Source organism: Frieseomelitta varia, unplaced genomic scaffold, assembly GCF_011392965.1.
Source record: "Frieseomelitta varia isolate USP_RPSP 00005682 unplaced genomic scaffold, Fvar_1.2 scaffold_568, whole genome shotgun sequence".
NCBI classification, from domain to species: Eukaryota; Metazoa; Arthropoda; class Insecta; order Hymenoptera; family Apidae; genus Frieseomelitta; species Frieseomelitta varia.
Genome location: NW_025110332.1, coordinates 54,292 through 67,529, shown reverse-complemented (window position 1 = coordinate 67,529; position 13,238 = coordinate 54,292). Strand labels below are relative to the sequence as shown.

General features: G+C 32.8%; 4 protein-coding genes and 1 long non-coding RNA gene across 15 annotated transcripts in view; 2 read left to right on the top strand and 3 right to left on the bottom strand.

The window, feature by feature from the left end:
- LOC122534048 (matrix metalloproteinase-14-like) overlaps positions 1 to 6,753 on the top strand; it is a 20,644-nt gene extending 13,891 nt beyond the window's left edge. The window contains exons 6-9 of one of the 4 annotated variants that reach the window (XM_043664327.1): positions 268 to 404; positions 488 to 808; positions 1,063 to 1,276; positions 4,778 to 6,753. In XM_043664327.1, the coding sequence (XP_043520262.1) occupies positions 268 to 404; positions 488 to 808; positions 1,063 to 1,276; positions 4,778 to 4,923 (818 nt within the window). In that variant the 3' untranslated portion in view covers positions 4,924 to 6,753. Of the gene's footprint in view, positions 1 to 267; positions 405 to 487; positions 809 to 1,062; positions 1,277 to 4,372; positions 4,537 to 4,777 lie in introns of those variants that run through there. The other 3 variants (XM_043664325.1, XM_043664326.1, XM_043664324.1) reach the window with 3 other exon arrangements.
- Positions 1,083 to 3,436, bottom strand: LOC122534049. 2 transcript variants are annotated; one of them, XR_006307824.1, is made up of 4 exons: positions 2,990 to 3,436; positions 2,714 to 2,781; positions 1,314 to 1,482; positions 1,083 to 1,222 (listed from the first exon to the last, which is right to left on the bottom strand). It is a non-coding gene; the product is annotated as an uncharacterized LOC122534049 (long non-coding RNA). The 2 variants fall into 2 exon arrangements; XR_006307825.1 differs by having other exon boundaries at positions 3,093 to 3,436.
- A 32-nt stretch (positions 6,754 to 6,785) lies between the features above and the next one.
- Positions 6,786 to 8,503, bottom strand: LOC122534046 (O-glucosyltransferase rumi homolog). Its single transcript, XM_043664322.1, has 6 exons — positions 8,288 to 8,503; positions 8,047 to 8,215; positions 7,779 to 7,980; positions 7,423 to 7,701; positions 7,120 to 7,352; positions 6,786 to 7,032 (listed from the first exon to the last, which is right to left on the bottom strand). The coding sequence occupies exons 1-6, from the start codon at positions 8,412 to 8,414 to the stop codon at positions 6,828 to 6,830; spliced, it is 1,215 nt and encodes a 404-aa protein (XP_043520257.1). The 5' UTR covers positions 8,415 to 8,503; the 3' UTR covers positions 6,786 to 6,827.
- A 123-nt stretch (positions 8,504 to 8,626) lies between these two features.
- On the bottom strand, positions 8,627 to 9,707 carry LOC122534047 (60S ribosomal protein L30). The gene is made up of 4 exons (XM_043664323.1): positions 9,585 to 9,707; positions 9,472 to 9,507; positions 9,073 to 9,218; positions 8,627 to 8,839 (listed from the first exon to the last, which is right to left on the bottom strand). The coding sequence occupies exons 2-4, from the start codon at positions 9,490 to 9,492 to the stop codon at positions 8,662 to 8,664; spliced, it is 345 nt and encodes a 114-aa protein (XP_043520258.1). The 5' UTR covers positions 9,493 to 9,507; positions 9,585 to 9,707; the 3' UTR covers positions 8,627 to 8,661.
- A 515-nt stretch (positions 9,708 to 10,222) lies between these two features.
- LOC122534050 (mannose-6-phosphate isomerase) lies at positions 10,223 to 13,224 on the top strand. 7 transcript variants are annotated; one of them, XM_043664330.1, is made up of 7 exons: positions 10,223 to 10,467; positions 10,840 to 10,904; positions 11,010 to 11,344; positions 11,408 to 11,723; positions 11,797 to 11,964; positions 12,046 to 12,248; positions 12,311 to 13,224. In XM_043664330.1, the coding sequence occupies exons 3-7, from the start codon at positions 11,027 to 11,029 to the stop codon at positions 12,515 to 12,517; spliced, it is 1,212 nt and encodes a 403-aa protein (XP_043520265.1). In that variant the 5' UTR covers positions 10,223 to 10,467; positions 10,840 to 10,904; positions 11,010 to 11,026; the 3' UTR covers positions 12,518 to 13,224. The 7 variants fall into 7 exon arrangements, with proteins under 7 accessions (XP_043520265.1, XP_043520267.1, XP_043520268.1 ...); XM_043664333.1 differs by lacking the exon at positions 10,223 to 10,467 and adding an exon at positions 10,474 to 10,593 and having other exon boundaries at positions 10,840 to 10,893; XM_043664329.1 differs by lacking the exon at positions 10,223 to 10,467 and adding an exon at positions 10,474 to 10,593.
- The last annotated feature ends 14 nt before the right edge of the window (positions 13,225 to 13,238 follow it).

The window sequence follows — 13,238 nt, the reverse complement described above, 5'->3', positions numbered from 1 at the left end:
TACTGCACGAATGCCACACCACAGAAATCCAAAGACAGAAATACGGAATCAACGCAAACATAAACCTGACTTCTCAAAATGGCATACAAAGAGTATTGAAATATCTCAAAAACATAAACTACTACACACATATCTAATGGCACCGTCGTCGCTAATGACCTCGCTGTCGATGCGACATTAAAGAAAAATAGAAGAAGAAGAAGAAGAAGAAGAATTCCTTTAGAAATTGAAAGTGATTCTTTATATTTTTGTTTGGACTACGTTTAGGCGATTATTACTGGAGACTAACAGCGGATGGTGTGGCAGTCGGCTACCCTAAACTCATTTCACACTCGTGGAAGGGACTACCAGGGGACATAGACGCTGCGTTTACGTACAAAAATGGGAAGACTTACTTCTTCAAGGTACAAGTAGAAACGATACACATAGTCGAGCAAGTATAAAGGAACGCAAACGAAATAAAAGTAACTTATACTTGTGCTTCTAGGGCTCGAAATACTGGCGATACGTAGGCAAAAGGATGGACGGTGATTATCCAAAGGAAATCAGCGAAGGTTTTACAGGTATCCCGGACAACATCGACACCGTGACCGTTTGGACTGGAAACGGCAAGATCTACTTCTACAAAGGCACGAAATTCTGGAGGTTCGACCCTGCTCAAAAGCCACCGGTGAAGAACACCTATCCGAAACTGATCTCAAACTGGGAGGGCATCCCAGATAATCTCGACGCCTCTATCGTCTATCGTGGTTACACGTACTTCTTCAAGGGAGACGCTTACTACCGATTCAACGACAGGACGTTTTCCGTAAGTACCTAAAAAATATCTTGTCGCTTGTCGACGTTAAAACTGTGCGTTGTTTCATCGTGAGAACTTTCAGTTATCTGATTATCGAGATTGAATTTAAATTATTATTAATTTATGAATTTAAATTGATTTAAATTATTAAGTAGATTGACGAATCGTCTCTCTATTTGCTTGCCTCGCAGTGTTATATTATAAATAAATAAATAAATTGCGTCACGGTACCTGTGAGTCAGCTGTGTCGAACGTTGCCGTAGGTGGACGTTGCTGATCCAGCATTCCCTAGATCGACGGCGTACTGGTGGTTCGGATGCAGATCAGCGAACAAGGGAACGTTAGGTAATGTCCAGTGGCTTCGTGAAAATCCCGAAGACACGTTTCCGCATGACGGCATCCTGGAGCCCGACGACGGTGATTCTGTTGAGAACGATGACAGACGCGGTGACGTCGGAGACATCATTTTAGACGCAGGTACTAAACCTTCATTCGAGTCAAACCAGATTCTTACCTCGCCACGGAGAAGTTTCACAATATCCATTTCATCGTGAAACTGTTACCATTTTCGATACATTGACGTTTTTCCAAAAAATTAATATTGATTGACACGTTGATGGCAACATTGATCTTCCTAGTCTGTACGTACATGCATAGTGGATACTAGAAACTTCGAGCCGCAACTGTGAAAACGTAAAAGCATAAAAACTGTGAATATTTACGTTAAAAAGTAGAAAAGGCGAGGATGCAGCATTTGGTGTCTCGAACACCTGGCTATTACATACCTAGGGTCTTTGGCCATCGAAGAAATTTGTGCATTCGTTAAATAGAATGGGCCAAAAGTCACTTTCTACTAAAATAAATCCGTAATTCTTTTTATTTTTCTTTATTAATTTGCAAACGCTCTGGCTGGTCAAAATTTGAGAGAAATAATTTTTAAAACATAACGAAAAAATCATATTTGAACTTAAATTTAATTTAAAATTAATAAAATTAGATTTTTTTCTTATATTTTGATGTTCTGTTAAAAAAAAAAGAAAATAGTTGAGAAGAAACTTTTGGCCCACCCTATATAATATTTATGCAAAGTTTGTGCAAACTTCTTCGATGAATACAACGTTTGAGAATATGGTGGTCATCTTAATTTGGATATCTCATGGTGGTGGTACTAATGTTAACATCGAACAATAATCCAAGTTGGAATAACCAAGTATCATTGGATATTCGATATCACGGTACACGTAACACACGATTTAATTTGCTAACAATACGTTGATTCGTGAATCGTTCATTTTCATTGATTTTTCATTACATAAATCATACGTTCACATCGATAGAAATATTTTATTTATTGCTTCAACGATCATAAAAAGTAATTATAAAACAACAGTCTGGCACAATATTATAAACTCTAAATTTTAAAAAAAGAATCAACTTTTGTACTAAAGAGTTCAATTTTTATTACTAAAAGTCAACTGGTTTTATTTCTATCAATGTGCAGAATTCTCACTCGGTCGCATTTCTGTTAAAAACCTAGGATGACTTCCGTGAACTGAAATCGAAAGTTATTCCCACGAAAATTTAATTTCCCCTTAAATTTGATTAAACGTTAAATATTGCCAATGTTATCGAATATCAGACTAAATCAATATCGCTTTTCTTAAATAAAATTTGAAGTAGTCACTGAATCTTTCCTAAATGGCCGGAAGTCCTCCTTATGGTACAAACATAAATTCCAAAATCTCAACCTCTGAACAAATTGTTGAACAAGAAGATCATTTCGGGAATTATATTCGCACGCTTTCCGAAGCCCAGAGTATTTACTAGCCAGGCGAGGAAAAAAAATGAAGTTTTGTATTTCCGTACGAAAAAAAAAAAAACAAAAAAGAAAAGAAACAGAAAAAAAAATAATACCTCTGTGTCGACTGCGAAAAGAGAGGTAGTATGAAATAACGTCTATCACCGTCGCCGGACCCAGTTTGCTGAAAACAGTAAATATTACAACATTACATTCAGTTTTCTCTATCTATCACGTTTCTCTTTCTCCTACTTATTACGTTGTCGCTTAATCACATGATTGCATTTGTCCACGTATTATTTGTAGTTTACTCATTTGCCCTCGCTCTGTATTTGTCTCCTTCTATCTTATATTATACCATGTTCTTGTTTCGACAATTGAAACTTGATTACCTAACGGTCACGTCAATCGCTTCTCCGTTGAACGCGAATTTCATCCACGCACGCCTTTTGTTTCACTAACATCTCCAGCGAATTTACTTAACTCTAATTGTACTCGATTGCTCCGCCACGCAAAACGATTTGACAATACTGCTTTCAACAGCTTTGAACGATCTGACGCGAAAGAAACAATATTTTACCGAACTCTCTCTCGACTCAGGCCTGTCAACATTAGCTCTAGGCGCCAAAACACTCCCCCTATTTTATTTCATAATAATGGCTGACACGCAACACACGCGCGATACTTTAAATCGCAAGGTGGGAGGGAGAAGTTGCGAAGAGCTCTATCTGTAGGCAGGCCTGTGAAAAAGTTCAATCACCGTGTCGCACGACACATGCATTCCGTTGATAATACTGCACGAATTTTCGCACGAATCTCGCCAAGGATGGTTTCACAGCACGAACACCATACGAGTATAATGCGTGTGTAATAATATGCACGCGTGCATAGAAGCACGTCTTTGCACAAGCCTGTAAAGCAGATGCATGATTATAAGGCGGATGGTTACGTTGTTTGGAACTTAATCTATCGTAGGATAATGTCGCCTCCTTTCTCTCTCCAATAAACGAATAAAACCTTCATTTCCATTTCCCATGTCTTTTTCTTTTGAGATTTCTTTTTTCTATCCCTACACACAAACATCACACATACATGTGCACGTACTTTTGTTGATTTCTTTTTACACACACACACACACACGAGTATCTGCACGAATATTTTTTATTTTTAATTCTAATAATTTCGTTCTACAAGGAATCATTTGGTACAGGGCATGTTGTGTTCTCATTTTCTTTTGCATTTGCATTTTTTTTTCTTTTTTAATTTTCGGATTGATTTCTTTTGGTAAGATCTGTCTGAACGGAAGTTGGTATACTTAATGCTCTCTACATTCTACGATATTTATAATTTTCTATAAAAAAAAGAAAAATAAGATCTCCCTTCTTTTCTTTTTTAATGATAATGTTTGAAAGATTTAAATTTGAGTTATATTCATTTGGAATTGTTTTCTTAATTTCTTTGTTTTAAATAATTTCTCCATCATCTTCGACTTTAATTTATAATTATAATTTGTTCCCTCGATACGTTAATCCTCAACATTACACCAAAAATTTCTCAAAAAGGAGAAGACAGAAAAGTGCAAAGTCCTTGAGATTCGACGATCTCTGGATATACCGATAACTTACCAAATAGAAAAAATTTCGAAACTGCTTCGAAAACCGCATACGATGCTGAGAAATTCCAAGACGAACACACAAACACTTGGGACTGCGTTTTTACCCTGCGATGACGAGCAGTCGCAGTTCTATTAACCCGAGAAAAACTCACTTTTCCAGAAGACAACAACCTGCACTCTGAATCGCGCGGGTTCGGGAAAAAGTGAACGAACGAGAATGAAAACTTGTTTGTTCGAGGAATCTCTCGTTGAGTCGTAAACTCGGGTTAGAAGGCAACAAAAAAAAACGGGACAACAAATTTTCAAGGGGAAAATGTAAAATCGGCATTGCGGGACAGACGGAAGGGCCGGAAACGCCAGTTCGCGGCGTTATGCTATATATATATCTAAGTTCCAAACAACAACAAGCCTGCGATCGTAGCCGACTTCTGTCCAACTTCTGTTATTTCGAGGCAAAAGCCACGCTGAGCGTGTTCGATGCGGTGAACCATCCGATATCAGCGGCGATCCCCCTAAGTTCGCGTAAAAATAAATTCTACGATTTTTTTTAAAAACAATTCGACAGGCGAAACGGACGAGCAGCTAGTCACGTCATCCAATCAGGACGCGGACTCTGCGGCGGGAGATAGTTTCACGTCGTCGTCGTTATCGTGGTATTTCCCGCTCAGTTTGATGACCATGATCTTCGCTAAAATTATTGCCACTACGTAAGGGACAGAGATGATTTATTTGTTGGAAAATATAAAGTGATGGGGATCATCATCAACGATGGGAAAACTAGTAGAGATAATTAATCAAACGGACCACGGCGGGGGGAGGGAAGTGTGAACTCAAAGTGTATCGTACGCGGAGAATGGAAACTGTGCCAAAATAGTGGCAGTGTGTTAATCGTGGGTGATAATCTTCTTCGAGGTCAACGAACGTGTCGAAGAGCGAGATTCTTTGTTCGTTATTACTTTAATCTCACAATCATTCCGATCGAAGCAACTTTGCGCGTCTAGTTGTTTGAAAAAAAGTTGTTTGCTTCGTTTCCTAGATAAATAAGTATTCTCCGCAGCATGTTTCTCAAGATGTGTTAAGATTTTACGTTTCGTTGTTAAGCGATCGTTTCTTGCGTATCAGACATGCTGTACATACGATATATGTAAAATACACGAAATTATGGACATGTAAAATATGTTTATACATAATATTTTAAGTCGCATGCAATATTATGTCATCAAACTTTTTACACTGCCTATTTATTCTTTATTCGTACATCGTGATTTGTATAAACATTAACGTCCAAGGCACTTATTTTGCGTGTATCCATGCAGGACATAGGTTTAAAAAAAGAACTGAGACATGCTGTAACATGACAGATAGCGGATAAAGATAACAGTCAATTGGTTTCTTGACTGACAGTATTATGAGTATTGTAGAGTTTTCATTACTTCTCTTACAAAAGTATAATACCTGTCAGAATGTAAAGAAATGCAAAGAATTATGGGAACCTTGAAATCATGAATTCATAATTTGCTGTATTGAAAATTAAAAAAGCCTATGAAAACATCTATAATACTTATGGTAATGACTGTATCACAAGTGCCTTAAAATGTTTTGAAAATATTGTAGTAAAGCGCAGCTTTCTTATATAAGTTTCTATTATTTTGTTGTTATTATTGCTTATTAATTAACACCAATCACTATAATTTTCTTTCCCTCCACAACATATCTTCTTTTAAACTTCCTACAACTTTTATTATGCAATAGAACTATAATAAATGATGTTTATAGTAATTACATTTTCATTTCAGATAATGTTATAAATATGAGATTTAATGTAATACGTGAAAAGCAATAATTTTTATTAATTCAAGAATAACTATTTGTATTATCCTTTAAAACCAAAATGACATAAAGGCAATAATGTATAGTGTGCGTATATGCACTTCATAAAATATGTGTGCATTATGTATTGTAAATTTTAGTTCATATCTACATATATTATTTAAACAAAATTAAGTTAAAAACTACATTAATGTAAAAAGTATTAAATATTGCAAAATATAAACGGCATTTACAATTCATAATGTACATATATCTTTATAATGATATTAATGACATTACCATGTTTCTTTACATTCTAAGAAATGTTTTCATAATTTTGTTATAAATAAATGATTAAGTACTTAAAAATGATCTAGCATTTAAGGAAAAATAAAGCACAAAAAGCCTTGTACAGTTTTTTAACACTTGTTGAATAAATAATTTTTCAAAAAGAAAAGTGTCACACATATGAAAATTTTATACTATGATTTAATTTATATGAAATATTTAAATTAAAGAGTATTCAATACACAAATACAAGGTGCATTTAACGCAATACAAAGTACAAGGCCTTTATTTGTGTTTTGTTAGGCCACCAGGATGATTCATATTGAAACTTGCCACATTGTGCTATGTCCTGGCATTGTACAGTATCAATAATAAAACGTACATTCATTTTAACTAATGCTTATTTTAAAAAAATAAATAAAATATTTGATCATTACCAAATTATTTTTATTAATTAATATTTTACAGTAAAAGATAAAAACTTTAATAAAAAAATATATAAAATTATACAAAATCTATCAAGATTTTTTCTTCCCTTCCACTTTAATTAAATCTTTATCTAAGGTAGTTTTATACGTTAAAAGTTTAGAATATTTTTTAAGAAGCTTTTCCCAAAATTGTGTGACATCAGATATCTTTAAATTGTTCCATATAAAATCTCTTCCACGATCTGCGATTTTTTTAGACATTTCATCATTATCTATCGCAAACTGTATTAATTCCCTGAAAATGAAAAAGTATACATGAAGATTGTAACATTTTATAAAGAAAGAAAATACTGTTAACAACAAAACGCAAAGAATAACTCACTCTAATACTGTTTGATTAGCATCCTTGGAAACAGGAATGTAATGTAACCAAGGTAACATTGCATTGTAATAAAATTCAGTCCATTCATCTCCAACGTGAAATACTAAAGATCGGCACAAAAATAAATGTTTGTGCCTGAATGACGCTGCAACACCTCGATAATTGAATAGGTACTTATATTTACAATGTTCTTCCAGAGAAACTTCAGAAGCAGGAGGTACGTATAATGTATCCTGTATAAGAGCAGAAAAAATTATCAAATTGATATAACCATATACAAAGATAGAAATTAGAAATTATTACTTCATTAGACTTCCATGCTTGATTTTTTGTATATTGAGCATCTACCAAGTTTGGCTTCTTGCGACTTAACAATACTAAATTATCACGCTCTGAACTCGTTCTAGAACCCCGAAAGAATGCTTTATTATCCTTCTTCTCCCACAATGTGTTTTTACTAGCTTTATCTAAAGATGTACGATGTTCATTCCATTTCCCAAGGCCACGGGGATATAAAGAAATTGCGGGTCCACCTTCCCAAAACGCCCACGCTGGATATGTAATATCATAATATTCTGAAGTCTACAATATATTTTATAATATTCAAAATTTCTCGTTGATAAAGTAAAATTAAAAAATTTAAACAATTATTTGTTTACCTTACTAAATGAAAAAATAGGTAACGGACCTCCAAAATACTTATTTGATTGAGGATAATCTCTTACATTTATAACTAAATCCATATCTGTCAGTCTAGGAGCAAGTTTTAAAAGAAAATGTTCTACTCCAGAACATCTTGAAGGAAACATGCAATCTTTTTGTCTATATAATTTCCCATCTATTATTTGGTAAAAGGTTCCTCTATAAAGAATGTAAATTTTATATTTGAGAAGACACTTATTGTATAATATACAATTGTCAACTTACTTAGCTTTTGCAACGTTTATTAAATCCCTAGTTATGCCTTTCTTGAATGATTGTAGATCATTTATAATAACATCTTGATAACAATCATTGTTACTGTTATTACAAATTTTGTAATTTTTCTCCGCTTCTTCAATTGCATTATAATATTTATTATAATGCTCGTTTAAATCTATTTAAAAAAAAAAGCAATTTATGAAATGAACGTTCAACAAAATTCATAAAATATCATCTATATGAGTACCTTTCTTATAAATATTATCCTCTTTCTCTTCAACACAACGTTCCCGATTATCAATAAAACAGTGTTGTTCCTCACAATAAGCTAGCCAGAAAATAGTTATTAAAAAAATATAACTTAATTCTAACATATTCGTTACAAAATAGCGGCATGACAATTTTCAAATGAGATATAAATATTGATGCTTGGAAGCATCTGGTTGAAACTAGTGACATCTATAAGAATCAAAAGTCACTTTCTACACGACACCTATGTATTAGCACACTTTTTATTTTAAATGTAAAAAATTGTTTTGGTACTAGCTTTCGATAATCTAGGTAGGAAAATAAAGTCAAGACGAAAGTTTTTATTAAAATTTTATTCAATAAAAAGTTCGTTTAAGGTTGTTCACCAGTAGGCATAGATTTTATAATATCAGAATTTCCAGGATCTGTGATAGAAAGAGTACAAACACGGAAGTATTTTCCACATGCTGTACCCAATTCTATGTTATTTCCAATGTAGTGATGCACACCTGTCTTTGCCAACATGGCATAATATTCTATCTCTGATTTCCTGTCAAACAAACAAAACAAATATCTGTAGCTTACGAGCCATTAATATGTGTGGGATGTCTCTGCACTTACGAGCAGAGACGTGAGACTACTCCGTAGGACTCCTATTATAAGCAATATGAAATATATAAAATTTAAAAGAAAGCTTTTTAACATTCCATGTAAAAGGCTATTTCATATTGTTCATATTGCTCATACTGCAGTTATTGAAGGAGTACTACATCTCAGTCTCACCTTAAAGGTGCAGCATTATTTGCTATGATGACCAATTTTGCCTTTCCTTGCCGAAGAGATTTCAAGGTTTGCTTGTACCCCAAGACATATTTTCCCGATTTCATAACCAGGGCCAACCTGGAGTTGATACCCTCCTGGGATTTTTTCTAAATACGAACAAATACATACTTATTAGAATTATAACCTCTAAAAAAACATTAACGCTATTAAAGAGCTATTCGATCTTATCGGATATTTTTTAAAAAATATTTAATTTCAAAATTACTTAAAAGCAAAATACTAAACTTACTATTGTGTCTACGTATTGTTATATTATACTTTAATCGAGAAGAAATAATTGTTTAACATGTGCTTTGCAAATTGAGCAGCGCACGTGTGTATTTGAGAAAGTATATTCACCTGTTTCTTTTGGGCCACCATTATTTAGCGAAAATGCTGCAACAAATATTTAAATATATTTGTTAAAACGTAGATGTAAATTATTGAACAATATTGAAATATTTTTGCATTACCTGTACAGCACGTCTAACGCCACAGAACACGATATACGTGAAAAAGGCAGATACTCATGTGACTACACTCGAGTCGTCATTACCACGAAATATATAAATTACGTAGAGTAGTATTTCCACTGTATGATATGTATTTCCTTTCTTTTTTACATTTATTATATTTTTTTATATTTTCAGAATTCGTATGTTATTTATTATTCTGTTCATTTATACTTTGCAATAAAATACATCTATATTTTGCAATAATTAGAAAAATATATAGACGCATAAAAACTTGACAGCAATAAATATGTAACATTCAAGTCATAAGTTAATGAAAATGTAATTACAGGAATCTAATAATTTAAGTAAAATTTTATTAATATTTTATTAAATATTGTGTAACTTGACTCTCCTTTTGTTTTATTAAATTAATTACTCGCAAACCCTTATGAAGTATCTTAAGAATACATTTATTTTATTAATCATCAAACTGAACAAATCTTGGACAAAGTATATTGCAGAATTTAAAAAAAACAATAATCGAAACGTATAATAAAATAAAATAAAGAATGTTACGCCTTTCAGTAAATGCGATAACGGAGAAATGCAATTGAAATATTGCAGATATTATCAGGTATCAAGTGTTATCACGGGTGAGGCTCTTCACCCGTGATTTGTGACTTTAATCCTTTCTGTATACTAAACTATTACATTTTGTATACACATATCTACAATACATATCTACAATAGAGAGAGCTTTAGCTTTCGCAGATTTTTTTTCTTTTACAAATTTTACCCTCATATACATATTCCGCTATGGAGATAGTTAATCTGTTGATTATAAGTCATATTTAGTTAGATAGGCTGCTCTGTACGCGATGAATTTTTTTATTTGACCATTGTAAGTGTAATCGATTGTATTTCGAATTCTTCAGTTCAAAAATATGAAACTCGCGGAAGATTTGCGCTGGACATGCGAGATTAGCATTGTCTCTATCTTCCCTGATAACAAAGCAGAGTGACAAAGGTCCGTTCTGTTCGCGATTAAAGTTTGGGTAGTACTTGTCGAAATAGGTGGTAATATTGTATTTACGTATTGGTTCATTTATCAAGCTCATAATTTGCATAAATGATGTTAAATAGTTGACGTCGTTTCGACGTTATCCACGTCAGTCTCTCAAATGCTATGCAAACTTGTGAACATATGCTTTTGTTTAAAATAAGATAATATCGCATATTTTGGCAGAGAATACATGTAATAACGTTATTACAGAATACAAATTGGAAAGTAAAAGAAAATTTTCATTTGGGAATATATTTCCTATTGGTACATCAAAGGTATAACAAATTTAATAAAATAATTAAAAAAAATGTGCGGAAGTATTTTTTTTTTTTTTTTTTTAGAAAAACTGTAGATATTGACTTTTTTGTTCGATGTTTCAGAAGTATTTTGGAGTAACATGGAGCTTAAATGTAAAGTACAAACTTATGATTGGGGAAGATACGGTATTGATAGTATTGTGGCAACGTTAATGAAATCTTCCAACTCAGATTTTATATTAGATGAAAAAAAACCATATGCTGAACTGTGGATAGGTACTCATCCTAATGGGCCTTCATATATGAAAGATTTAAATATATCGTTGGAAGAGTACATAAAACAAAATAGTGATGTGTTAGGAAATGATGCTCAGAAAGTATTTGGTCATCATTTGCCATTTCTCTTTAAAGTGTTGTCTGTGAATAAAGCACTGTCTATTCAAGTACATCCAGATAAGGTATGCACATATGTAGTTATACAGGTAAAATGACTCAATGTTAAACATTGTCTCTTTTCACAGGAAAAAGCGAAGCAGTTGCATCAACAATATCCTACTATTTACAAAGATGCAAATCATAAACCAGAACTTGCAATAGCATTAACACCTTTTGAAGCTCTTTGCGGTTTCCGTCCAATCAGAGAGATACAAGAGTTTCTAAAAATTCTGCCTGAATTGCGTGCTGTAATAGGAGTAGATAAAGTATTTAAATTTATGACAACAGACGAAGCAAATGACACAGAAGCATTGAAAACATGTTTTCACAGTCTCATGACCTGTGATCCCGGATTAATAGCTTTGCAACTTAGGAAATTGCTTGATAGGCTGTCCAATTTGGGTAATTTTTTGGGGTAATTTAATATTTAAGTATTTATTATTTTACTATGAACAAGGACGATGATTTCTTTTAGATGAATCTTTAAGACAAACTTTACATGCTAGTTTGTTGGAAAGACTGTATTCAGATTTTCCAGGAGATGTAGGATGTTTCGGCATTTATTTTTTTAACTTTATAACTATGCAGCCTGGTGAAGCAATATATCTTCCACCAAATGAACCACATGCATATCTTTCTGGTGGTTAGCATTTTATATTTTGTATCGTGTCATCTCTAGGATATAAGTGATATACGTGTTTATAATCTGAAACTATATTTATAGATTGCGTTGAATGTATGGCATGCTCTGATAACGTAGTCCGCGCAGGATTAACTCCTAAATTAAAAGATGTGCCAACGTTAATTGAAATGTTAAGGTACACTTGCGAACCAATTTCTGCGAAAAGATTTCAACCTTCTCGCGAGGACGAATGTACGGAAGTATTTTGTCCTTGTGTACCAGACTTTGCTGTTGCCAAAATAACAGTAAGTTCCATTATAGATTATTCATTAATGATTAAATCTATCAAAATTCTTATCTTTTCTAGATTCCTCCAGGAAGATCATCATACAATATAATTCCAAGAAGCACAGCTAGCGTTTTAATAATCGTAAATGGAAAGGGTGAAATTTCACCGTCAAAGATTCTTTATCGAGGTTCTGTCGTATTTATTCCGGCGAATCAAAAAGTCGGGATCAAAGTCTTATGCGGATGTCACCCAATGTTAATGTTCCAATCTTTTATTAACGTTTAAAGATAGCTGCTGATGTTTGAAAAGAAATGTGATGAAAGAAAATGGTAAATTTGCACACACAAAGTATTACTGCACTTTCGAATGCTTCTTAGTTTAAAGCTAAAAATGTTTTGATCTTCAAATTTTATCAGTAGTTATGAACAGTCAAGAGACTCAAAGAATTATTGAATATTATTCTCGATATCATTCTATTTAATAGAAACATATTTTTCATATTTCAGTAAAGTATTTCATAGTTTATAAGTAGAGTCGATGTTTGGATATAATGCTATGATGCATAAAACTAGAGACATTTGTATTGAAAGCATTTATCATTTACTGATTCCTGCCATGATATGTATTATAATGCATTTTAAACTTCTAACTAATATTCAGATTAAGTACTATTTTTACGGATAAAAAAAATTATCCATTCACCTTTTTTAAATTGAAGAAAGATACACCAATTTATACAGTAATATATTTAAATATTATTTTTTAATTTTGAAACACGTATTTTTATAATTATACTATTTACGGCGATACAACAAATATAACTTTACTATTCATTTCAACAACAGAACACTATATGCGATCAGCTCTAGTCAGTTTATGTTAACTAGTATTTTCTTATTCTTATACACGGGTATATACGGAGGGACTATTTTATTAAAAAACAATATTTTATTAAATATAAGTTGCTTTTTCTGTTATACTATGTACAATATTGAGCAACTTGGCC